Source organism: Lepidochelys olivacea, assembly GCF_965140295.1.
Source record: "Lepidochelys olivacea isolate rLepOli2 genome assembly, chromosome: 21".
Lineage (NCBI taxonomy): Eukaryota > Metazoa > Chordata > Testudines > Cheloniidae > Lepidochelys > Lepidochelys olivacea.
In genome coordinates this window covers 10,426,888-10,453,233 of record NC_140431.1, presented here as the reverse complement: position 1 = coordinate 10,453,233, position 26,346 = coordinate 10,426,888, and the positions used below count along the sequence as shown (strand labels likewise).

The window sequence follows — 26,346 nt, the reverse complement described above, 5'->3', positions numbered from 1 at the left end:
CTTGTGGCTCCAGGCTGGAAGAGGGGCCTTGCGTCCGGTGCTGTTCTGCTCACCTGAGGTCTCAGTGGAAAGCGAGTGGCCACCAGCAGCCCTGTGTTGTGTGCTCTGTCTGTATGTAGCTTGAAAGCAGAGGCCTGCCTGCCAGGGAGAGGGGTGGTGGTTCTGTGGCAGGGGCTGGGTGCGGCTCTAAAACCAACCCACCAGGTGGGAGAGACAGGGAGGCTGGAAACATCCATAAAATGTTTTATTCAAGTAACTGCAAATAGGAAACCAAAAGGTCTTTAACAATGGACCAAAAAACATCCACTTTTTACCAATTGTCAGCCATCTACCTGCTTTCTCCAGCCACGGCTTACACTCATGTGGTGTCCCCCCCGCCGCCCTGCTGGACAGGTGACTTGAACACCCAGTAAAAACTCTCAATGTAAACCCCAAAACTGCTTTCACCCCTTTGTTCTTCCCCATAGTAATAACCTCCAGCTCCGCTGCAGTTGTTTGTAGCTAAATGGATGGAGTGTGGTGTGGCGAAGGGATCTCTCAGGTCGTTGGAGGCAGCCGCTCAAGCTGTTTACTTTCCTGCTGAGTCTAATCCCCCAGCCTGAGGCATGGAGCATGAAAAGAGTAAGTGGCCTGGTACCTGATGTGGATTAACGAGCGAACAATATGTCGCCCCAGCCCCTCCTTTACCTGCCGCAAGCAGGGGCGCCTTCCTGCGAGCTAAGGCGCTCCATGTTGTTGAGTCACCTCACGAACATCATCCCCTCCAGAGGCAGGTGGGGAAACAGAGGCAGGGGCTGACTCCACCATTATTCAGACCCAGGCCTAGTCCTGTGCCCGACCCAGGCTGCTTCTCTCTCTAGAGAGCAACATCTCCAGTTCAGCTATCTCGAGCCGCCGGGGAATGTTTCCAGGCCACGGCAGTAGAGCACTAATCCCAATGGGGTAGAGGGACAGGGAGGGGTATTTTCCCCACTGGCAAGCGCTAATGGCTGGTGGGGAATAGGTCATGGGTTGCTGCTTTGCCGTTTTCTCTTGTTTTTCTAATGTTGGCTGGAAAGCCTGGGGGAAAAGGTTGACGGGGTGTCTTCACCACACCCCCTTGAAAAATTCTGTCCCTTTCTATAGTAGAATAGCCTAACACTTTAAAATGATCTCCCCCCACCGCTCCCAGCCATCCACCCAGCTTCGGCTCCCGACTGTAAATGAATCATTCCCGGGGGGGAGGAATAAAAACCAGAAAGACCATGTTGGAATAATAAATGTTGTAACCAGTACAGCAGCAGTAACAGCAGCAGCATATCTATGGTTAAGAGAATGGAACTTAAATTATCCAGAGGTAGTTGTGAATGGAGGAGGGAAAAAACAAACCAACAAAAATAAACCTTAAAAAAAAAAATCCCCTGAAATCTGGCCTGGAAGTACAAGTGTCACTAAAAAGCCTGCGATGCTATTCCTGATGGAGAACTCCGCAGAGCTGATGGGAAAGAGAAAGAATCAGCAATGCTGCCTGTGAAAGGCAAATTCCCCTTTAAATGGCAGACACCCCTCTGGGGCTGATCCCACAGTCCTGCAATCAGAGGGCTGTTGCAGCATGACTGAGGGTAGCCGGCCTTATGAGCCTTACACACAGGGTGGGGGGAAGCTGAAGCGAAAAGGCAGCCAACAGTGCCGTGTTACATCTATTGTGTGTTGCGGGGAGTCTCGGTCTTCTGCCGAGAGGGAAGTCTGCTTTTGTAAGTTGGAAGGAGGGATGCAGAAAGCATTAGTGCTTCCGTAATAGAAGAGCAAGGGGTGGCTGGACTTTGTAACTTAAAACAAAAGGACAACTATTCTTGAGCACTGAGTCTTAAAAGTTCTCTCAAGATGGCAGCAGGTCAGTTTTAATCTCTGCCCTAGAGTAATTCAGACAAATCTGGCTGCACCCTGCTTCCAGGCTTGCGATTGTGCACTGGTCACCTGTGGGGGCAGGGGTGGATCGGATTGCCAGCTGGTCCCTATACCATGTGTCTGCTCTGTGTTTCAGGTGTGCCACTCTTCTGACTGCAAGGAGGAGCCTGCTCTATCATGAGCAGGATGCTCTGTAGGCTTGTCTAGGGGTCCTTCAAAATGCACCCGATGGTAATACTTAGCTCTTGCCTAGCACTTTTCATCTGTAGCTCTCCCAGCACTTTACAGAGGCAGTTGGTAACATTATCCCCCTTTTACAGATGGGGAAAACTGAGGCACGCAGGTGATGTGACTTGCCGCAGGCCAGTGGCAGAGTCTGGAATAGAACTTGGGTCTCTCTAGTCCTATCTCGTGGAATATTCCCCCAGCGGGGCTCTGCGTGCTGGGTGTGATCACACCTCAGTGCCAACAGAACATGCCTTGGTTGAACTGAAACAAACCATTAACACGTAGCTGCAGCTCAGAGGCCCTCGTGCAGCCAGCCATGGATGCACTACTATTGCCCTACCCCCTAAAGTGATTTTAATACATAGCCCTGCTCTGCTGCTGGGCCCAAAGGAGAAAACTACACAAGTGCTGGTTCCCCTAGGCCAGCACAGAGCTTTGGGGAGCTCAGCTGGAGCAGCACAGGAGAGGGAGCTTCCTTCATGCCCTCTCAGTTAGGGGATCCCAGAGCAGAAAGGGCAGCCTCCACCTTTAAATCTTCCCCGCAGGGCCAGCAGCTGAGGAGGGTGGGCTCGAACATCAGCACCAAGGAAAGAGGGGGAAGTGTCAGACGGTTCTGCAGCTGTGTGTGACAAGGGAGTTTGAGATGGGGGAGTGGTGCTCAGCCAGCCCTGTCAGACTAACACTCCCCACTCCCCTTGACAGACCTTGGCTCCCCTCTCAGGGCTGCAGGGAGAAGCTCATATCACCTGCAGCTTTGGGGCAGCTCCTGTGCAAAGTAGAGATGCTGCAGGGAAAAGGGGTGCGTGGGTGGAGGGCTTTAACAGATCTGTCCCCAACTAGTTTAAAAAGAAAACTAAAAATACAGACAGCCATAAGCAGCCCCCTCTCCTCCTTTCCCTACCCTGAAGTGTGTTTGGGAAAAAAAAAAAAATCACAAAACAATAAAGCAACCGTTCTACAGGAGCCTTCCCACAGTGAACTTCACTAGGAACAAAAGAAACTACATCAGCCAATAGGCTAAATTTTAACCCTGTCCAATAAGAAAGAGAAACAACAGAGCCCGGTTTCCCCCTTCGAGTTAACAGCGTCCGTCAGCGAGCGTGGTGGCCGCTCCGTCGGTTTGATCTGAACCCCAGTGCTGCTGCTGTTTGAGGGTGAGAAAGTTGTGTGGGGGGCGCGGAGGAGGAAAAAAAAAAAAAAAAAAACTCCCACCAAGGATTTCTGTTTTGTTTTGGTTCCTTCCTCAGTCCAAGAACTTGACGAGAAATTGGTAAGTTGAACGATGAGGTAGTGCCGGGTTCAAGCGTTTTCACTGCTCCTCTTCGGATGACTCCTGCGAAACGTTCACTTCCTCTTCGTCCTTCTGCTGTAAGAGAAGGGAGGAGTGAGGCAGCACCCGGCCAGCCTGGCTCCAGGTCAGCATAGGAGCATACCCCATGACGAGTGCTGCACCATTAAAGACACAGCCCTCGTTAGACCTGCCCCTTGACAACTCTGTATGTTTAAAACGTTCATACTCAGCGGTCTTTGAGTGGAGCCCTAACCAGATTAAACTTCAAATCAAGCTCCCAAGTACCTCCAGGCCCAGCCAGGCACTTGGAACTGGCTCCGCTCCAAGGCATAGATCCGAGCTAGGATGCCAGGATTCTAGTCCCAGCACTGCCATGGTGACTTTGGGGAAATCTCTCCATCTCTTTGCCCGGGTTTCCATACCTGGGAAATGGGGATAAGGGCACTTGCCCGTCTTGGAGAGCTCCAGATTAAAAAGTGAGTGAGAGACAGAGTCACGTAACCAAGGTAGTCGGCATAATTGGCGATGGTTGGAACTGAACATGGAAGAATCCTGACGCTCAGTGCCCTGCTCTTAGCATTGGACTATAGCGCCTCTGCCAAGGAGACACCCCAACTTCTGTGCCTCCAACGGGCCTCTGTAATGGATTCTGGTTACCGTCCTCAGGGAGAAGCACCTGCGCCGGCTGGTGTTGGCAGGGCCAGTCTCAGGTACTAATGTGGTGGTGGGCGCCCTGGTCCTGAGTAGGTCTTTAGCCTCGGCCATAGCAGAAATACTCAACACTAGTAACTTCCATGGACGTGAACAGCCCAACAAAAAACATATCCAGCGGCTAGATGTAATGCTTCCCAGAGTCCACAAGAGGGGACCGCAGCAGCAGCTGGAATCTCAACATGCCTGTTAAGACCAACCCTACTCTTCCTCCCCTTTCGCAATCGACCTCTGTTCGCCCACTCGGAGAGCAGCACCCTCCCTTGCTCACCCCACCTCCCAAACCTGCAAAGCAGGGAGCACGCGTCAGCACCGCTGGCAGGAACCCCTGGGCCGAGTGCCCCAGCGATGGCATGAAACGGACCCGGGGAGCTAAGGCATTCCTTGAAATGCACTCTTCCGCCTGGCTCTCTTTAAAGAGACACGCACGCTCGCAAACCAGTCTGAGTCACCCTCACAGTCAGCCCTGAGTCAGCAACCTCCACTTCCGCGCGTTTCATTCATAAAAAAAAAAAAACAAACAAACCCTTGAAGCCGGCATGGAAAGCAGCTGCCAATTCCATACAAAGTTTTCCAGTGACACAGGCCTTCTCACTTAGCGAAGGAAGGAAGGGAGTGATGGGCCCTGGTTAACCCTTCTCCGTTCCTGGGAAGCGGATTGTGGTTAACTAGCATGCCAGGGCAACCCAAAATAGAAAAAGGGGTTTGGCAGCCCCACCTGGAGAGTGAGGAAGCCGGCTAGAAAATCCTGCAGCTGTGCGAAGCCAAGGCCCTGCTCACAGGCCGAGTTGTTTTCAGTTTAGACATTGCTTTTGCTTGGAGAATTTCAGGTGTAGAGGTAACAGCTCCCCAGGGGAGCCTGCAAAGGAATTTGCAGATTTCAAAGCCAAAGACACTGTAAAAATAATTGGAGGCGAGCTTGGTGGATCACTTGACAATTACCTGTTCTGTTCCTTCCCACTGAAGCACCTGGCATGGAAAACAGGATCCTGGACTAGACGGACCTTTGGTCTGACCCAGTGTGGCCATTCTTATGTTTGTTCTAGAACACTAGTGAGCGAGGGATTGTGCAAGTTTCAACGAAGCATCTTTGGGCTAGACCCCTGCAGTGCCAGACCAGCCCCCCGCTGCTGTTGCCATGGCAAAGCACCCCAATTCCCTCCCTCCACCACACAGGAATGCTGGGGACACTTGTCATCTGCATTGTGCAGGAGGTCAAACTAGATCATAACAGTCCCTTGTGGCTTTATGAATGCACCTCAATCTAGATCTGAAGCCCACCCTTTGCCATTCCCATCTCAGGCCCCATTTAGCTAGGGATGATTCCAGAATTTGGCAAGTCAGGCATTTTCCTACCAGACAGGCCTAGAACAAGTATTCCCCTCTTATTATCCAAGCTGGGATTTGAACCTACGTCTTGAAGAGCGAGCGGCCAAGTGCTCTGTGCACCATGTACGTTGTCATCCCTGGTCTTGAGTTTCCAGACAAACTCCCTTCAAAGCTGCATTTAGGAGCCCCCTCCAAATCTGGTGGCAAGCGGCAGCATCTTGCAGCACTGATGCAGGATATTAGAAACCAACTATCCAGGCTCCCGCCCCTTCTCTGGATGTGGAGTCAGTACAGCCAACCAGCAGCAGGTGAGCAGGACACATTTAGCCAGGCTGTTTCTGCCAAGGGCTGAGGTGGGGGGCGGGGGGGGTCCTGCTATGCAATGTGACCCTGACAGTGGCGTAATGCTTAGCTTGAATGGAGTTACACCAGGGAGAAAGTTACGGGGTGTTCAAAGAGAGGTGGTGGCTGGAGACAGCAAAGACTGAAATCCTCAGGGGGCTGGAGGGATGCAGAGGAGCCCGTGGAGCAGTTAGGAGAAGGTGGGAGGAATTCAAGTACTGTTTACAGGGTGCCCCAAATCGCCAGGCTATTCAAGCTGGCTGTAGAAGGGGACCCAGCGGAAGAGGCATGCAGCGCTGCCTTAGCCTGGAGAGAAGAAAGAAAACCACGGCTCTGCAGAGCTTGCCGAGCCAGCAGAGTGCTCCCTAGGGCAGCAGATAGCAGCTTACAGCAGGGGAAGGGTGGGGCTGCTGCAGTAGCTTATCGCTCCTGGGGTGGGGCGGGGTGCTGCTGGGGTAAGCTCAGACTGCCAGGCACTGTGGGAGGGTCTGTTACAGCCAGAGATCCTCAGTGGCTGGGAAAGGGAAGAAAGAGGAGCAACATATGGGGGCAGAGGGAATTTGCTGCACACTCACTCTGCAGGAATGCCACCCTGGTAACACACCACAAAGCCTTGGGCAGGCCTGTGCCAGCTAGCTGAAGAGAACAAGCCACTTCCTGTTAGTCACTCCAGGGAGCAAGGAAAGAACACTGAGCTAATTATAGCCATTTAGAGTGGTCATGGACCACAGAGAGGTGGATTATTACCTACCATATTACAGTTTACCCCCCAGGAACCCTCTGGCAGTGAGACACCCGTCCCCTCGCTGTACCCCTCCAGGCGTCATCCGGCACCAGGATGTGACTGTGTCCCCTCGACCAGAGTACACTGCATCACACCCCTAAGGTGTACCACAATGCTGCTTCCAAGGCCATCTGGCACCGATGCAGGACTGCGACCCTTCTGCTAATTCTATGCTGCTGCCCTAGGAACTTGCATCCCCCCTGCTATATTACAGCACAGGTTCCGAGGACCTTCCAGTACCAAGATACAACCTCATGCCCTCTGCTCGGTTAGAGCATGGCCTGTGTTGCTAATGTTCAGCCCAGAGACGCAGCTCCTTGCACCCCAGTCCCTTCCACGCTCGGTTGTGCTGCTGTGGTTGCAAAGTAGTCGAACGAGCGTGGGACCACATTGAACTGCATGATTCCCATGGAAATTCACAATGACAGAAGAGACAGCTCTCAGACCCAGCTTTTGGTGCAAAAGGAGATTTCCATCAGCAGTATAGGGGCTATGGCATGGGGCGCAGTAGTTGGCGAGCACAGATACCCATGCAGGCTAGCCAGTGTCAGTACATGCATTAGCCCACCACCAACTGGAAAGCTCCCAAGAACAGAGACCAGCTCTTATTACAGTGCAGAAGTGAAGCCATCCATCTGCAGTGTGGAATACCTGGACTGCCATCACCGTGATTCCTCCAGGACACAAGAAGCTCAGATGAGTTTCATGCTACTCCTCTTGATCCCACCCCTCACCACCGAGACTGGCTTCCTCCCTGCAAGAAGCAGGCCTCTTTCCCCACCTTGTATCTGTGCAAGGGCCTGATCCTGTGGGGCTCTGCATGCTCTCAATTCACTGGGAGCAGAGGGGGGCTCTGCACCTGGCAGAATCGGGCCCCAGAGGAGAACGATTAGGAAAGGAAGGTTCCACTTACCGATTTTTTGGGCCGGCCTCGAGGTTTCCTCCCAGGTGTTACTGCAGCTTTCTAAACACAGAGAGAACTTTTAAATCCACAGAGGGGACCGAAGAAACACACGCTCGCCTCCTTCCCTGGACATCTTTGATTTCTATTGTCTTCTAGCTCAGATGTCACGACAACCGTTCCTCTTCCCCCCTTGTCACCTGTCAAACTCATCACATGAGGGGCAGTTCCCAGGCTGCCCTTGGGCTGCTGGACACAAAGATGGCCCCATTGGGCTAGATCCTTCCCCCCCCCCCCAAGAGTTATTTTCCTGCATGCGATGGCTAGGCCCCAGCCCCATGACTCAGAGAAATTTGCAGGATATGAGTCGCGTGTTTTCAAAACAGCTTTAAAACACAAACACACACACATACCACATTCCCTGAACCTTCTGTCGATCTCTCCCCCATCTCTTCCCCCACGGATAAGCATAGCGATGTCTCATACTCTGTCATTTATACATTTTGTCCTCAAAGACTTCCTGGGGAGGCGGGTGGGGGCCTGAAGGAAGCTGGTAACCTCATCCCCCTCACTAACACACACACACGACCCCAGGAGAACGAGCACACTGCTGCTGGGTCACTGCTGCCACAGATTCCTCCCTACGCATCGCCCTAGCTATAAGACTTAATCCTTCTATGAGGCAAGGATCTCAAAGCACTCCTCCCGCCAGTCCTGTGTGATGGGTATCCTTATTCCCATCTTACAGTTGGGCAAACTGAGGCACAGGAGAAAGTGACTTGTCCAAGGTCCCCCACAGCAGGAATAGAACCCAGGCATCCCAACTCTCGCCTCCCCCTTCCAATTTAACCTTCCCATTTACTGGGGGAAAATATCCCTCTGGAACGGCTCCCCTCTTAAACTCCTTCCCTGTTGGGGCTGAGATCCAGGGGGCGCAGGCACAGCAATGGCCGGAGCAAGCACATGACTGGAAACGGCTGCGGAGTCTGGATCTGGAGGAATGTGCTCAGAAATGAGCCTCCTTCTATCCTCTGCCCCACACAATTCCTTTGGGGCCCGTCCACCGTTTGCAGCTGGCTAGAATAATGGTGGGATGCTCAAGGCTGCCGTTAAACAGAAGATGGGGTGTGAACCCTCCCCTCGTCCATCTGATCGCAGCCCAGAGTCTATGGTAAGACATTTCCCTGCTTCACCCCCACTTTCCTTCCTGGAGAAAGGCCTGGGGCCCCATGCAGCAGGGAGACCTCCTTTCCCTGCCCAGCCTCGGGCACGCAAACCCCAGCTGCCTCGATGCTGCACACGAAGCCAATGCTCATGCCAACACCGACAAACAAATGTCACCAGCTGTCCCAGTTGGATGCAACCGGCTTTGTGTGACGGGGAAGGCCACCTAGGACTTTCCAGAGGGGCAGGAGGTTCCTCCCTGCAAAACTCTGGGTGCCCATCTGTCTGGTCCAAACCCTGTCTGTCTGCACAGCTGGAGTAGAAATCTCATCACTGAGCCCACTGCGTGCATGTGTGCGTGTGGGAAGTTCTGTTACCTCCTGCTTCCCAGAACAGAAATCCTGTGGATGCTACACTTTGGCCCCCAAGAAATCCAAGGGAGAGGGACATCTTGTGACCAGACACCCTCAGGCTCCCAGTGCCCAAATGCCAAGAAGTCACTTCAATCTTAAATGGCCATTAAGAAGCAGTGGATGGGGAAGGTCATGTGGTTTCCCCTGCCTCCACCCCCATACCTACCCTGCCTTTAGAAGTGGCCTTGTTTTTGCTCCCCTTTGGTCTGCCACGTGGTCTCTTGGGGGTTGGTGCCTCGCTGGGTTCCTGCTGGAGACAAAGGACAGGACTTGTCAGCAGACACCCAGATCTGCAGTGATCAGCGCCGAGGGGCAGGGCTGGGGCAAGCATAGTCTGTTCACAGCCCACTTGCCCATCCAAGTGGGATCCCACTGCACCTAAGAGCAGGAAGGAATCCCAGCAAAACAAAATAAACGGGAGTCCCGGCATTAGAGGAGCATGTATGCCACTGGGCCTCTGTTATAGAAATGCCCACAGCACGGCACTGCACCCACCCCCTCAATCTTAATACACAGATGCCAATTAAAACACCTGGCTAGTGTTTGCACTGCAGCAGAGGCAGATCAAGGGGGAACAATGCATGCTGGGACCTGTAGTTTCCAAGGGCCGTGGGAATTCAAAGTGAAGAGATGGCCACAGTGGGCCTGCACTTCGACTTGCTCTGCTTTCAGGTGACACACTCTGCTGTGGACAGAACGCACCTGTCACGCTGCGCACAGGAGGGACGTGGGACAGAGCAGACGGGGGCTACCTGGACTTCGATGGAACAGGCCATTGGTGAGGGGGGGAGGAAAGGCATGGACCTGCCGAGAAGAGGCTGCTTTTCCTCCCAGATTTGGAGACGTAAGAGAGAACGCCATGGGGCTGATTTCTGGAGCGGGCGCTGGGATATCTCCCTTGAAAAATTAAAACGGTTAACCCCAGAGCCCATCGCCCAAGAAAGAGCACCCTGAAATTTTAACACCTGGGAGACTCATATGAAAAACAATCGAATGCACAGTTCACAATTCTGGTGTCACCGCTACAGTTTCTAATACCCAGGCACTTTCCGTTTATAGCTGCAGCTATTAGCGAACCAGTAATCCAACACCCGCAGCCCTGCCCCCACCTCCACCGAGTGACTGCCTCCCCCCACCAATCCGAGCCCCGCGAGGGAGATATTCCACCAACCGGAAGAGGAAGGAGCTGGGATCAGCTGGCTCAGGGCAGTTAAAAGACTGATACCAAGGGCCAGTTGCTGATCTTGGTTAGGCTGGTGTCAAAGTGGAGAAACTGCAATGGCAGACAGCAGAGTTAAAAACTCTGGGCTTCCAAATGAGATGTACTCACAATTTCCTGTGCTTCCCTGGGTTTATGGTTAAGGTAATACTGCAACAACAAAGGGATCAGAGGAATGACACTCTCCAGGGGTTAGAACAGTAAATGGGAATTGGAACACCTGGATTCCCTTCCTAGCTTTGCCACTGACTTTCCGTATGCCCTTTGGTTGCCCCAATAACATGCCTGCTTAGCAAAATGCTTCCGGAGCCTCATCTGCACAAGGCTCTAGACCATCCTCAGCTGAGCCCAACTGGTCCTAAAGTTTGAGGGGATTATTGGTGGCTAGTTACCTCCTGCAGTTCCTGGTGACGGGCAGGGGAATTCTCCCTTCCCTGCAGGTTTAGCCAGTCACGTTTCAGGTTCTGCCATAGGAGTTATAACTAGTTGGCTAACTAATCATGTTGGCTGCATGGCAGAGAGCAGAGAAATCAAAGAGTTCGTGCCAGGGCCTTACATGAGAGAAACTTACACAAACAAAATTCCCACTGGCTCAGCAGGACTGATTAGTTAATCAGCATTAGTTAAACCTGCTGAAAAAGCAGGTTTCATTAACTACCATGATCATAAAACTTGGTTCAGCTGCAGAAGTCTTGTCTATAGTATGACTCCCCTCAGTTCAGCTAGGTGGGTTTTTTTTTTTTTGGTAAGTTTCCCTACTGTAGCTAAAGCCTCTAAGGTCATCTTGTTGCCATAGTCTTTACTTAGCTGGAGTCTCCTGAGGACCTTTGGGCACAGCAAGGAGAGGAACATTATGCTTTTGTAACTCCAAGGGACTCAAAAAACGTACACCTACAGAAATGCAGCCGCCCCCACTGGGGCAGAGGAGAGCAGCTGAGAGGGAGGAAATTTTGGCAGAGAACATATCCTGCCAAACTTTTACTCTATAATAAGTTCCAGGGGGTCTCTGCTGTCCACATGTAGCAAAGAGAGTCAGGGGTTATAAGTCTGTATCCAGGAGACAAGTTATGCATGTGTTCAATTCCATGGTGGTGAGCCCAATGTATAGAAATGGGATGTATAACATGATTCCCAATGCCAGTAAGTACCTTCCCTGGAGCCCCGTTTGTTTTGTTGTGTTCATCCCTAGGGTAAATGTTACTCTTCACTGAAAGTTCCTGCTGCCTTTTCGCCTTGCCTTGCCTCTTAAGTCCTTCTGGAGAGGGCCATTTGGCCCCAGCTTGGAAGCCAGAATTTAATCTTACCCAGCAATAGAAGCTATTTCTTTGCCCCATGCTAGATCTTGGGATGAAATCTCGATAAGTATCGATTCAACCCTCTCTGATGTTGAGAATAGCCTCATTTTGTGGATCACAAGTTAAGAAACTTGCCCAAGGCTGCCACACGTTGTAAGCAGTGACGGAGTTGAGGAGAGAACCCAGGAGCCCTGACTCCCAGTCCTTGGCTGTAACCACCAGAGCATGCTAGATGGGTGATGCCTCCCAGGTGGCAAGTCAGTCATGGAGATGCCTCATTTTTTCCTTTCTTCCCCACAGACCTCCCGTCTGCACGCCTTGTAGAGCCCCTCTCTAAGAGCATGGAAGAAAGCAATTCTTCATACCTGAGGCTTCTTCCTGGGTCGTCCCCGCCCTCTCTTCTCAGACACGTCCTCCTCCTGTTTGGAAGCCAAGGGCTGGCTGGATTTTGCACTAGATTCACTCATCGTCTTTCTTCCAGAGGACAAAAGAAAAGAAGAAGAAAGGGTAAGTACAGAACACGTGACTAGATGACCCCTGCTCTATAGGCCACAATCACCCCCATGATACTGATGCGGAAACAGGGGCACAAAGAAGGGAAGGGTCGGGTCATGTGCATGGTTGATTTGGTTGGTGTTGGTCCTGCTTTGAGCAGGGGATTGGACTAGATGATCTCCTGAAGTCTCTTTCAACCCTAATAGTCTATGATGCTATGTTTCAAAGTAGCAGCCGTGTTAGTCTGTATTCGCAAAAAGAAAAGGAGTACTTGTGGCACCTTAGAGACTAACCAATTTATCTGAGCAGAAGTGAGCTGTAGCTCACGAAAACTTATGCTCAAATAAATTGGTTAGTCTCTAAGGTGCCACAAGTACTCCTTTTCTTTTTATGATGCTATGGTGTCCAAGGAAAAGCCACCCAGGTCCTGGCAGTCAGAATTACAAACTGGGGGTCACTGGTCAGTCCCATGGCGTCTGCCATGTCCCATCAGAATCTTGCACTCCCCTGCCCCCTGCACCAGTTCTCACTCTTCTTTCCCCACAACGACCTGTGTTGGATCTGTCAGCAATAAGTTTATTGGGGAGCAGCAAAGCAAGGAATCTTGGTGGTTCCTTCAGAACATGAAGGTTTTTGTGCCTCGCCCTTTGCGCACCTCTCTGCAAGTACCCAAAATCAGAGGCCCCTTTTGAAAGTCTGGGCCCCCTCTGTTGCAAGTAGTTGTCCACACACCCCAGGCTGGGGTGGAATGGCAGGGGTGTCAGGAGTGCTCCATGAAGGAGGGAGTGAATCATATACAGTCTCCTCCTGCTATGCCTAGTGCTAACCAGCAACCCTTCGTTGCATGCACCCTCTAGTTATTTACACAGGTAGAGGAGTGTAAATGCACACTCGGACAGAACTACGTGGAAAAGCCTCAAGAGCAAGATGCATGAAAGCTATGGAATAGTCTCCCCATGGAAAGTGGTGGGAACCCCATTGCTTAGGGCACAGAGTACCACACCAGGGAATAATCCTGCCTTGATGGGGAGATGGTCTAGGTAGGACCTCAAAGGACTTTTCCAGCTACCAATTCTATCTTTCAGGCTGATCCTCTTCTGATAGGGTTTTTAACCCATGCTCTGTGCAGTGCTTCCCCTTCTTGTCTTGGGAACACTTCCCTAAGGTTGCTGGAGAAGATATTCCAGTTGGCATTTATGCTTCTGTTTATATTGCTGAACTCAGGACCCCCCTGTCCTAGGTGTTGTACATATGAAATAGTAAGAGAAAGTCCCTGCCCTGAATTGCTTACAGCTTAAGACAAGACAGAGAAAAGACGGATTATTTATCCCTGCTCTGCAGATGGGCAATTGAGGTATAGAGAAAGGAAGAAACTTGCCCTGGGTTGCACATGAGTAGTCATGGTTCAAATCTTATAAATCCCAGCCCAGTGCATTAGTTATAAGACCCGCCTTTAACGCCACTGTATCTCATGCTGATCCCAACAATACCCCACCCCAAATGTGGGCAGGATCCACACCTTGGCCTAGTTAGAGTGCCTGGCTCTTCTGATGCTATTCCACAGCTCTGTACTGTCCCTCTCAAAGTCACAAGCAGATCTTAAGGCATACAGAGCAAAATGCATCCTGCACTAGCCGTGGTCACATCCTGCCAGGCTGAGAAATGGATGGAAGGGGGGAGTACGTTCCAACCTGACAGATTCATAGATACTAAGGTCAGAAGGGACCATTATGATCATCTAGTCTGACCTCCTGCACAATGCAGACCACAGAATTTCACCCACCCACCCCTGTGAAAAACCTCACCTATGTCTGAGCTATTGAAGTCCTCAAATCGTGGTTTAAAGACTTCAAGGAGCAGAGAATCCTCCAGCAAGTGACCTGTGCCCCATGCTACAGAGGAAGGCGAAAAACCTCCAGGGCCTCTTCCAATCTGCCCTGGAGGAAAATTCCTTCCCGACCCCAAATATGGCAATCAGCTAAACCCTGAGCATATGGGCAAGATTCACCAGCCAGATACTACAGAAAATTCTTTCCTGGGTAACTCAGATCCCACCCCATCTAATATCCCATCACAGGCCATTGGGCCTATTTACCATGAATATTTAATTACCAAAACCATGTTATCCCATCATACCATCTCCTCCATAAACTTATCAAGTTTAATCTTAAAGCCAGATAGATCTTTTGCCCCCACTGCTTCCCTTGGAAGGCTATTCCAAAACTTCATTCCTCTGATGGTTAGAAAACTTCGTCTAATTTCAAGTCTCAACTTCCCAGTGGCCAGTTTATATCCATTTGTTCTTGTGTCCACACTGGTACTGAGCTTAAATAATTCCTCTCCCTCTCTGGTATTTATCCCTCGGATATATTTATAGAGAGCAATCATATCTCCCCTCAACCTTCTTTTAGTTAAGGAGCTTGGCTTGTTTAGCCTGAGTCTCCATTCATAAGACAGGTTTTCCATTCCTCGTATCATCCTAGTAGCCCTTCTCTGTACCTGTTCCAGTTTGAATTTATCCTTCTTAAACATGGGAGACCAGAACTGCATACAGTATTCCAGGTGAGGTCTCACCAGTGCCTTGTATAACGGTACTAAAACCTCCTTATCCCTACTGGAAATACCTCTCCTGATGCATTCCCAAGACTGCATTAGCTTTTTTCACAGCCATATCACATTGGCGGCTCACAGTCATCCTGTGATCAACCAATACTCCAAGGTCCTTCTCCTCCTCTGTTACTTCTAATTGATGCGTCCCCAGCTTATAACTAAAATTCTTGTCATTAATCCCTAAATGCATGCATGACCTTACACTTCTCACTATTAAATTTCATCCTATTACTATTACTCCAGTTTACAAGGTCATCCAGATCCTCCTGTATGATATCCCTGTCCTTCTCTAAATTGGCAATACCTCCCAGCTTTGTATCATTTGCAAACTTTATTAGCACACTCCCACTTTTTGTGCTGAGGTCAGTAATAAAAAGATTAAATAAGACTGGTCCCAAAACTGATCCTTGAGGAACTCCGCTGGTAACTTCCCTCCAGCCTGACAGTTCACCTTTCAGTAGGACCCGTTGTAGTCTCCCCTTTAACCAATTCCTTATCCACCTTTCAATTTTCATATTGATCCCCATCTTTTCCAGTTTAACTAATAATTCCTCATGTGGCACAGTATCAAACGCCTTACTGAAATCTAAGTAAATTAGATCCACTGAGTTTCCTTTGTCTAAAAATCTGTTACTTTCTCGAAGAAGAAGATCAGGTTGGTTTGGCATGATCTACCTTTTGTAAAACCATGTTGTATTTGTCCCATTTACCACTGACCTCAATGTCCTTAACTACCTTCTCCTTCAAAACTTTTCCCAAGACCTTGCATACTACAGATGTCAAACTAACAGGCCTATGGTCACCCAGATCACTTTTTTTCCCTTTCTTAAAAATAGGAACTATGTTAGCAATTCTCCAGTCATATGGTCCAAACCCTGAGTTTACAGATTCATTATAAATTCTTGCTAATGGGCTTGCAATTTCATGTGCCAATTCCTTTAATATTCTTGGATGAAGATTATCCGGGCCCCCCGATTTAGTCCCATTAAGCTGTTTGAGTTTCGCTTCTACCTCAGATATGGTAATATCTGCCTCCATAGCCTCATTCCCATTTGTCATGCTACCATTATCTCTAAGATCCTCTTTAGCCTTATTAAAGGCTGAGGCAAAATATTTATTTAGATATTGGGCCATGCCTAGATTATGGTGCTAGGTGCTGTACGGAGACCGACCCTGCCCCCAAAATATTTAGTCTGAATTAATTCCCTGCAGCATTGGAGCCAAACTGTATCCTCTGTGGAAGAGCCAGGGGTGGAGGGTGGGAGGGAGAAGTGGTCCAAAGGTCACCTTGGGGCCACTGTTAAAGCCAGTCAGAAGGAAGTGCCCTGGGCAGCCCCAGCTGGCTCCTCTGCTTAGGCTTAGGCTCTTCGCCTCCAGCTGCTGCTCCCAGCACTGGGGGTGGAGCTGGGGTTCCCCTGCACCCTGCCCTCCACAGCCGCTGCTATCCCTTCCCCCAGCCGTGCAGTGCCCTGCACACTTACTGCACGCACCAGGGACTCCCTGCAACTCCAAATTCTCTGTGTGCCCCCAACCACACTCAACAAAAGAAGTCCATTTTTCTAGCAGTTAAGCCACTAGTCACCAGTGCTCAGAATAATGTCTAACACTTCCCTCCCTCCAAGTCAGCAGCGACTAGAATGGGTCCAATTCCAAAAGGCTCATCAGCAGTCAGGAAACAAAACCCACCCCCAGCAAAATGCCTTTGAGCTCACTAAAACAAGTGACACCAGCATCTAAATTAGTTTGTCTAAATAAATCTGTGGCAGAGCAGTTGGCAAACTCATCCCCAACTGATCACAAGGGAAGCCTTAACATAGTCTACACTAGACCATCTAGAGTTAATGGATTCCCATCCAACTCGAGGTAGCTAACACTTTGGTAAAGGTTAATCCGGATACTTTAGCATAGTAACAAAGTTTCAAGGACCCTTCTCCCATCTATAAAAAAAAAAAGAGGGTGTTTGCAACCCCCTGAAACCTGTTCACAACCCCCCAGTGGAGAACCCATGTCCTAGGAAAACAGGTGCTTAATGATATTGGTTGTCAGCAACTGGATCCCATTCAACTGACTTTGCAAGTTGCGTTCAGAGAGGACAAAGCTCTTTCCAACACCGTTGCCTGCCTACGTCAAGCAATGGTCAGTCCCATCTACACTCCCAGCTGTAGCAACCGAACAGGGTCCCCATTGCAGACAACTGCCCCCCGCAACGGGTGGTTTGCTCAAATTCCACACCAACAGTTATTGTCCTCGGTGATGGGCATGTAGCCGTCCTCGGCAGGGCTTCGCTGGGAAGTTCAGATTTCTAAACAAGTTGCATAGTGGGATGAAAGCCCAAGGAAACCCCACACACGCATCCTGAATGCACAGACCTTCTAGGTTTTTAAAACAGTACATATGGGCTCATGTTCAGCTGTGGAAGTGACTCACAAGTAAGTAAACCTCAGAAGCCACAGCCTCATGTAAACACCCCTATGTATTACTCACTACAAGGATTCTCTCCCTCAGAAATATGGTCCCAATGTTTTTGGGTTGGGTTTGTTTTTAAGTAAAATTCTTGGCTACTTGGGTATCCAGTTAAGAAGTCAGGACGCTTGTCAGATGTGATACATCCTCTGAGCACCCCCTTCCATCTCTGACAACGTGGGCATGCAGGCATGGGGAGCACTGGACCCACAACATATGCAGCCTCTTCAGGGACCTGCATGGGGCAGGGCTCAGCCCTGTGGCAAACAGCCCACAGTGCTAACTCAGGGTTCCTGGTCCCCATTATGACCCCGTAGCGAGGTTTTTGGTAGGGCTGTGTTGCCATGGAGGGAAAGAGAGAGCCAAGAAGTAGCTTAGAGACACAAACCTCTCAGTAGATGGCCCTCGCCTCCAATGGACTCCTTCAAGAGCTGCACGAACCCATGAGGAAGAGATTTGCAGGTCCTCTAGGCTGAGCCCCCGGCCAGTTTTTGCAGGGGCCCTAACAGGCAACCTCACTGCAGGATTAGGCTGCACTGGGAAATGGCCCTATACCTGTGTTGGGATGGGATAGGCCTCCTCCCTGTCTAAGACAGAGTCTACGCTACAGCCATGCCACTGTAGTGACGTAGCATAGACGTGTCCTGTGTCGACGGAAGACTTTTTCCCGTCCGCATAGTTCATCCACCTCCCCAAAAGGCAGTAGCTAGGTTGAGGAACGAATCCTTCCGTCTACGTCCGCACCCGCAACAGGGATTAGGTTAACCTAACTACATACAGTGTTCTGAGCACACAGGTTTTCACAGCCCCGAGTGAAATAGGTCGACCTAAGTTTTTAGGTGCAGACCAGGCCTTAAGCTTATGAAGAGAAGACTTCAGTGGTGTGGGAGGATCTAGTCAGGTCACATGGTTGTCTCTCTGCTCTCTGGCCTAAACCTCAGCAGCCAGGGGAGCAGGAAGTTAAAACACAGCAGAGAGACACAACTGGCTGGCATCTGAGGAAGGGACATGGCATTTGTAAGACTAAAGGTCCATCTAGCCCCATATCCTGTCTTCCGACAGTAGCCAATGCCAGGTGCCCCAGAGGGAATGAACAGAACAGGTAATCATCAGGTGATCTAGCCCCTGTTGCCCACTCTCAGCCTCTGGCAAACAGAGGCTAAGGACACTGTGCCCTGCCCATTCTGGCTAATAGCCTTGATGGCCTTTTCCTCCATGAACTTATCTAGTTCTTTTTTGAACCCTATTATAATCTTGTCCTTCACAACATCCTCTGACAAGGACTTCCACAGGTTGACTGTGCATTGTATGAAAAGATACTTCCTTTTGTTTTAAACCTGCTGCCTATTAATTTCATTGGGTGGCCCCTAGTTCTTGTTTCGTGTTATGAAAAGGAGTAAATAACACTTCCTTATTTACTTTCTCTGCACCAGTCATGATTTTATAGCTCTCTATCATATCCCTCCTTAGTAGTCTCTTTTCCAAGCTGACAAGTCCAGTTTTATTAATCTCTCCTCATTTGGAAGCTGTTCCATACCCTTAATCTTTGCTTCTCTCCCCAATCTCCACACCTGGGACTGATTTCACAGCTCCTTTGCACCAGACAGGAGCCCTGCCAATCCAAGCCCTAGTCACCACCTCACAACTGAACAACAAAAGAAAAGCAATACTCACAGGAAACAGTCTCTTCACGCCCAAGAAGTCCTCTCAAAGCAGTCTCACAGGGACACCACCCAGAAGGCAGAGCAGGGCAGTCCCAACAGCAAGGGGATAAAATATATAAAAACCGGTTTTATTGATGAGCCCAGGAGGGACTCAGGACAAAAGGCGCATGCAATTCCCTATTAACTTAACTAACATTCCAAGGCTCTGCTTTGAAGACCCCCGCTCTATTGGAGCAGCCATCCTTTGCAACAGGGGTTCTCAAACTTTTGTAGTGCTGACCCCTTTCACACAGGTTTCAGAGTAGCAGCCGTGTTAGTCTGTATTTGCAAAAAGAAAAGGAGTACTTGTGGCACCATAGAGACTAGCCAATTTATTTGAGCATAAGCTTTCGAGAGGTACCGCTCACTTCACACAGCAAGCCTCTGAGTGCGACCCCCCCTTATAAATTAAAAACACTTTTTAAAAATATTTAACACTATTATAAAATGCTGGAGGTGAAGCGGGGTTTGGGGAGGAGGCTGACCGCTCATGACCCCCAGTTTGAGAACCCCTGCTTTAAAACAAACATGATAAAGGCGGGCAATGAAGGGGGACAGGAAGAGACAAGACCATAAGCCCTTTGAAGATCTCTGTCCTAGAGGTTATAATCAAAACCACCCTCAGCAAGAATGGCTCGATTTCAGGAATATGGTGTAGACCCCTCCTCGAGAGGAAGGAGGGGGAGTGGAAAGAAACCTTGTGAAGTTTACAGTGGGGAAAGCCCCCATCCCATCACTACACCTAAATGGGACTGAAGGAAAGACCAACAGATCTCTTAGTCTCTGGACCTATAATGAAACCAAGCCCCCCAGCTAGAAGGGAAGTCTGGGAGCCAGGTAGAGCCCACAGCTGCTGGAAGTGGGGGTGTTGCTGCTGCACCCTGTGGCCTGATAGCTCAGTGGTTTGAGCATTGGCCTGTTAAACTCAGGGTGGTGAGTTCAATCCTTGAGGGGGCCATTTAGGGATCTGGGGCAAAAACTGGGGATTGGTCCTGCTTTGAGCAGGGGGTTGGCCTAGATGACCTCCTGAGGTCCCTTCCAACCCTGATAGTCTATGATCCTATGAAGCGGATTCTATCAGACAGGGTTTACAGCCTGGTTCAATAGCTCTCAGCACCCCAACTATACAAATTGTTCCTGCAGCCCTGGTAGAGACCCCCCCCCGCAACAAAAGCGCCTCTAGGGAGAGAGACACACTTTAGAGAGCAGGCAGGGAGAAGTTATTTCCCACCGAACCAGCCACCCCCCCCCCGCCCCCGCCAGATGGGGGAATCAAAGAGCCCCAGCCCCGCAGAAATAAAAAGTACCCCCTTGCCCTATGATCCACCCACCGCAGCATGCTGGGAACACTGCACCCCTGCCGACAGTCGGCCCAGCACCCCCAGAACACAAGCAGGCAAGCGACCCCTCTCCCTAAGGCGCACCCCAGAGCCCAAGGAAAGCGCCCGCCCCCCGGCACCCCCAAAACACAGCAGTGGGTTACCACAGGCTCTTCTTGGTTGGCGAGGGGGAGCCATGGCTCTGGGAATCGGCCCCTTTAAAGGGCCAGGAGAAGGAGGAGGAGGGGTTTCTTGCGAGCCCAATACGCTACCTGCTCTCTGCAAAATAAATGGGGAAAGAACGAACCCCCCCCCCCCCCCCGCTCTGCCTGGCTATTGGCAGAAATGCCGTGCAAAAAAAATACCAAGCCGTGGAGGAAAGTGCTGTCGCGCGATTTGAAAATGAAACCGGCTCGGAGTGTGCGTATTTGCAAAGCTCGCCAGGGCCGGGGCAGGAGCAGATCACCCGAGCCCGGCAGGAGCGAGCTCCGCCAGCAACCCGGAGGCGACTGCGAGCTCGGAGCTCCCTGCCAGGGCACCCCCCGGTCGCGGCTGCTGTTTCTCCTCCTCCTCCCCAGCGCTCAGCTGCTGTCTCCGGCGGGGCTTTTCCATGCCTCCGCTCGGAGACCTGCTGAAGAAAGAGCCGTCCCCTCCCCCTCCCCAATCAGGTGCTTTAATGATAATAAAAAATAAAGAAGGGGGGGGGGGGAGGTAGCATTGCAGATTCTGTCCACCCCAAACCCAGGAAAAGCCCTCCCCACTCCCATTCTTGCAATGCATGATGAGAATAAAAGCAAAGGGCATATTTATTCCGCATGCCTTGTTGGCTTCTCTCTGCAAATTCTAAAAACCAGGCTTCATTATTATTATTTGCAATTTGCAAATGATTTTTTTGCCCTCCCCCCAACCGTGCCCATTCGACTACAAAATAATCAACAAAATAAACAAAACACCAACTTACTAACACCCCCCACCACCTCCACCCAAAACAAAACGAAAAAAAAAAAAAAAAAAAGGCCAGACACTCACAATTGCTCCTGATCTCGGATCTGTGTGGGGTGTGTGTGTGTGTGTTTTTTTTTTCCTTGTGTGTCTGTGTTGTGATCAAATTAAACCAAAACCCCCCTTCTGGCTGCTGCTGATTGCAAATGCGGATCTGAAACAAGAAGGCAGGCAAGGAGAGACTCACTCACACACATATACAGACCAGCCAGGGCGCTCTTATTTATATAAATAAAAAAATTGTTCCAAGAGGAAGGAAGCTGGGTCAAAATCATTTGCACGGGGAGGGGAGGGGGGGCAGAGAGGGGGAAATAGGAAAGGGACCAAAAAAAAAAAACCCAAGAAAACACCCCTCCAAGCCTTGCTGGAGGGAATCCAGCTGCTAAAAATAGCAAAATCACACTCCAAATTAAATAAGGGCAGGCAGGCTAAGCTAAAGGGAGCTTTAAGCCCTTCCAGTTGAGGAGGGGTGGAGCCCAGCAGAGGCTACGCTACGCCATCACCAGTGGGTGGGGAAGATGCAAAGAAGGGGAAGGGAAGGGTGATTTAAAAGGGCTGCTGCGGTTAAAGCCAATGTTGGAAGGTGGGTGGAAAGTGGGTAAGAGTAAAAAACCAGCAGAAGCAAAAAAAGCAGCAAGATTCGCCTCCCAATCCCCCCTCCTTAACAAAACAAAGCTGGTCAGGTGGAGGAGACAAGAAGAGAACTATTTTTCAGAGCTGTCATTTAGACATATAAATATTAAAAGTGGGTAGAAACCCCCCCCATTGTTCTTTTGTTTAAAGGAGAAATGATTCCTGTGTAGTTGGGCCTCCTGCTGGGGGAAAGGTAGTGTGGGAACCTTGTAGTTCTGAGAGCGAGGTGCTGTTTATTATTTTGTAGAGAGATGCTCGCAGGTAGCTTTGAGCCCCCCCGTTTTTAAAACACATTGCCTTTTTTTGAAATATACAAAATCACTTTGATCGTAAGCTAGGGCAGGACCTGGTTTTGTTCCTGGTCCTTGATTGGTGGTTCTAGGCTCTGCTGTAACGGAAATAATAAATAATTATGAAAGGGATATAGTCAACGTCAACCTGATGGGGATGTGAATATGTTCTCTTACTGCAGTGGAGTGCAGTTACTCCTGATTTGCAACAGTGTGTGTGAACGAAGAATCAGGGCAATATAGTGTAATGTAGGGAACTTTTTCACAGCATGGGTTGCATAGTCATAGATTGTCTTGTGACCATCTTCCCTCCTATTTGTTTCAGAGTAGCAGCTGTGCTAGTCTGTAGTTGCAAAAAGAAAAGGAGTACTTGTGGCACCTTAGAGACTAACCAATTTATTGTGATTGTTCAGGCCCACCTCTGGCCCACGTTCGCCATTGCAAGACATACTTGTAGTAGCTACAGCAATTGCTTATGTGGAAAAGTAACAGTAGGAATGTATTTAACGTATTTTTAGCTTATTTTAATGTGATTTAACTGCTGGAAATAATGAAAAGCCAGCGCCGTGTGACCAGCCCTGGACCATCAGCCACACACACCCTTTTTTTCAGAACCATTGTTGTAAACAACACCCATTTCTTTACCTAGGTTATTATAGCATCAATCTATTAAAAGTGAAACAGAATTTTTAAAATCCAATTCACTTGTCCCTCTTTATGGTCTTTGTTTTGCATTTCTCCCAGCTTGGATAACGAAAAGGAATCAGCTTCTCTTTTTCTGAGGGTCATTTTCTCATCCAGGCTTTTCCTCCATCTTTGGTTTTCAAACTCTGCAGTTAGTTTAAAGTTGTTTCGTTGTCTTATTCATTTGAAATGGCAGAAATATTTCTGACAGCCAAAGTTTTCAAATCTGCATGCTTAAAGTTAAGTTCCTAAATAAAAATTTAGGAACCTAAATCAAAGTAGCTGGATTTTCACATGTGCTAAGTAGCTGTAGCTCTCACGAGGTCTGAGCCTGCAATGAGCCGCAAAGGTTCACCAGTGCAAAATTCAGGATCAGGGCTATGGATCTAGATGGGAGCTGAGAGTCTCAGTATCTCTGGAAATCAGGCCACTCTTATAGGAGGGATAGGATTTTTGGCCAGTGCCTAGCACACTGGAGTCCTGGTCTCTGACTTTTCAAAAGTGCATAAACCCTTTAGTAACACAGCATTGTTGTTTTTAAAGAAACCTAAAGGAGTTAGGTACTGAGCTCCCATTGCAATTAAATGGGAGTTGGGTGCTTAACTCTCTGACTCCTTTGAAAATTCCAATCACAAGTCAGACTGAATGTCGTTTGTTTCTCAGTTCGTTAGGCCCTTTTGAAAAACTCTCTTAGAAGCCTGAATGTAGATTTAGGCGCTTAACTTTAGGCACGGACGTCTGACATTTTTCCATTTGGGTTGTATGTTTTTAATAAAAGCTTTTTTTCCCCAATACAAAATTAACATGTTAAGCCAAATTGTAAATTGCTATTATCTTTTTAATAGGATATTTTTCATGACCTTAAGAAAACAAATACATATATGTAATGAAAACAAGCATATCCTGGCTTTTTGGTTTTGATTTAAAAAATCCCTTGCAAATTCCTCTGTATGTTCCTAATTTAAACACATAATATTGTTCCTGACCGCTGGAAAGTGAAACAGACTAAACATGAAAGGGAAACTGCTTAGTCTGTTTTTAATGTTTAGCAAAATGCAGGAAAAAAATTAAATGGGACAAATGATAAAAAAGTAAATATTGGGGTGATTATCCTTTCAGACCAGTTTTACACTAGGTAACTCGACTGAATTCAATGGGGTTACTCCTGATTCACACTGATTTGAGAGAAGAATCAAGCCCATATAATGGTGTTTATCTCAATTTACACCGTTGTAGATGAGACAAGAAGCAAGCCCCTCTGATGTGCTTTTTGTTTTAAATCTACTGTTTTATACTATAAAGCTTTAGTAACACAGGGAAGGAACTTTAAAAAAAAAAAGAAAAAGAAAAAAAAGAAATACTCCTGGTGCTATGCAAGAGTAAATAATAAAATCACAATAGATCTGATTCTCTGTTGCTTTGCAATTTGTGTTCTTATTTACACCTGTGCAAAGTGCGTTTCAAATGCTACCATTCTGACTGGAGATTTTTTTTTAAAAATGTGTCCTTTCAGGCACTCTCTTTAGATCTAGGAATGTGACTATGATAGAGGGGTGTGTGTGATGATTTTTTTACTCACTTCTACAGTCCATCAATGAATTCATCAAATGGAGACCGCTCAGTAAGGCACCACGCAGCACTGTAATATATGTTTTTAATTATAGTGCTGTCCTGTGGAAAATACAGGATGGTGGAGGAATTCATAGGGTGCTTGGTAAGAGACCTGTAGATTATACGTGACAATGTCAACTACTTAACACAAGGTTAAAAAATTCTCTATATTTACAACACCCCCATGGAAGGTTGAAAATAAAAAAGCCATATCTTGCTGTCTGTTTTTAAGCAGAACTCCCTGCTGGAACCAATGCTTAAAAGCCAATGCATTGTATAGCCCCAAATATCTTTTTCACTATTATTTTTGCCATCTGATTTTCCTCTTCTCTGAGCTAAAACCAAAAAGACACTGCATTGATAGGCTGCAGGTGTAATATTTATAAAGAAAAATAGAAGGGCTTACAAAACCGGATTATAACAAAAATGAGCTCTTTGGAGAGCCTGCCTCCGTAAAGCAACGTTTACAAATATGGATTTAAAACATTTGCCTCAAGAGTTTCGAGCCCTTAAATGGCAGCCCGGGGCTATTGCAAAACCAGAAAGTGAGGCTGCCTAGAAACAAAAATAAAAGTGACCTACGTTTCCGTTGTCCCAGCTGGGCGAAAGGCAGAAAGTAACTGAGCAGCATACATTATTAAAGGTATTTTTAAAAAAACCCTCCTTTGTGCTAATAATTTCTAGGTACTCCTACTAACGCAGGTAAGGAACTGTTTGTTAAGCAATATTTTAACCTGATTGTGTCCCTGACTGTATAGCAGAGGTGATATTATAATGGGATTCTTTCATAAATAGCTTCAGATGACACTGTGACTCATCAGCCAAAGCACTCTGCTTCATATGTCTCGTCAGTCACCACGACTGTGGGAGAAGGTTTTGTTGGACAGTATAGTTTATTAATTATTTGTACTGCAGCATCCAGAGGCCCTAACTGAGATCAGGGACCCATTGTGCTGAGCACTGTGCGCTGCCATGGTGGAAGATGGTCGCTGCTCTACAGAGTTTACAATCTAAATAGGCAAGACTGACAAAGGAAGGATTAGGTTTCAGAGTAGCAGCGATGTTAGTCTGTATCCGCAAAAAGAACAGGAGGACTTGTGGCACCTGAGAGACGAACAAAATTATTTGAGCATCAGCTTTCGTGAGCTACAGCTCACTTCATGAAGTGAGCTGTCTCACGAAAGCTGATGCTCAAATAAATGTGTTCGTCTCTCAGGTGCCACAATTCCTCCTGTTCTTTTTAAAGGAAGGATTAGTATCCTCATTTTACAGATGAGGCTCAGAGAGATTGGCTCAGGGTCGCACGGGAAGGAATTTCTACTGCACAGCCAACAGCGGGAAGCCCAGAATTTTGTTTTTCAGTGGGTCCTACAAAATTGTAGTTATGTTTTGAAACGGACAATTTTAAAAAAAAAGAATCTTCAAGGGGAAATTCTATTCTTGGATAAACTGGTGCCAGTCTGGAATCATTCTGATGGAGCTACTTCGGTGTGAATGAGCAGAACTTGGCTTTAAGAATCTAGCAGATTCCCCCCCCCAACCTTGGTTTATTAAAGTAGGTGAAGTTTTGAGCACACAGCCCCAAGAGTCGCTCTTTAAAGCTGGCAATGTCATGTAGCCTTACATAATGGAACGGAAACTGGGGGTGATGCATTTTATGTGAGTGTTCCATATGTTGATCCAACTTTAGTATCAAACAGAGTAGCTAATGAGTGGATGTGGGCACAGATACAGAGCAATCCTGATCATATTCCTATTCCATTTATCCCCAGCAGAAGAGGGGGAAAGGTTGGTGTGCCAAGGTAGGCGAAAGTGAGAGAGAGACCTGAGAGGCAGGGGCCCTGTTGAAATAGACTGTTTTAAGGAGGCCTTTCACTGCGGCATTAACAGTGTAACTCAACTGGTTCTAATGCCAGTAGACCGAATGTTGGCAGTTTTATACTACTGTATTGTCTAGATCTGCTCTGAGCAG

At 48.5% G+C, this 26,346-nt stretch overlaps 1 protein-coding gene across 9 annotated transcripts; it reads right to left on the bottom strand.

Annotated features, from left to right (window-relative positions):
• Positions 1 to 227: 227 nt before the first annotated feature.
• On the bottom strand, positions 228 to 21,360 carry HMGA1 (high mobility group AT-hook 1). 9 transcript variants are annotated; one of them, XM_084610890.1, is made up of 6 exons: positions 21,184 to 21,359; positions 18,807 to 18,849; positions 11,930 to 12,038; positions 9,217 to 9,300; positions 7,486 to 7,536; positions 228 to 3,481 (listed from the first exon to the last, which is right to left on the bottom strand). In XM_084610890.1, the coding sequence occupies exons 3-6, from the start codon at positions 12,029 to 12,031 to the stop codon at positions 3,425 to 3,427; spliced, it is 294 nt and encodes a 97-aa protein (XP_084467016.1). In that variant the 5' UTR covers positions 12,032 to 12,038; positions 18,807 to 18,849; positions 21,184 to 21,359; the 3' UTR covers positions 228 to 3,424. The 9 variants fall into 9 exon arrangements, with proteins under 9 accessions (XP_084467016.1, XP_084467017.1, XP_084467013.1 ...); XM_084610891.1 differs by lacking the exon at positions 21,184 to 21,359 and adding an exon at positions 20,520 to 20,788; XM_084610887.1 differs by lacking the exon at positions 21,184 to 21,359 and adding an exon at positions 20,520 to 20,787 and having other exon boundaries at positions 18,807 to 19,114.
• Positions 21,361 to 26,346: the final 4,986 nt, after the last annotated feature.

Excerpts from the sequence above, each read along its gene's own strand:
- HMGA1 (XM_084610892.1), bottom strand. The coding sequence starts at position 12,031 with ATGAGTGAATCTAGTGCAAAATCCAGCCAGCCCTTGGCTTCCAAACAG. Across the intron at positions 7,537-9,216 it reads AGGCCACTTCTAAAGGCAGG|AAAGCTGCAGTAACACCTGG; the intron begins GTAGGTATGGGG and ends CTCTGTGTTTAG. Across the intron at positions 3,482-7,485 it reads GAGGCCGGCCCAAAAAATCG|CAGAAGGACGAAGAGGAAGT; the intron begins GTAAGTGGAACC and ends CTTCTCTTACAG.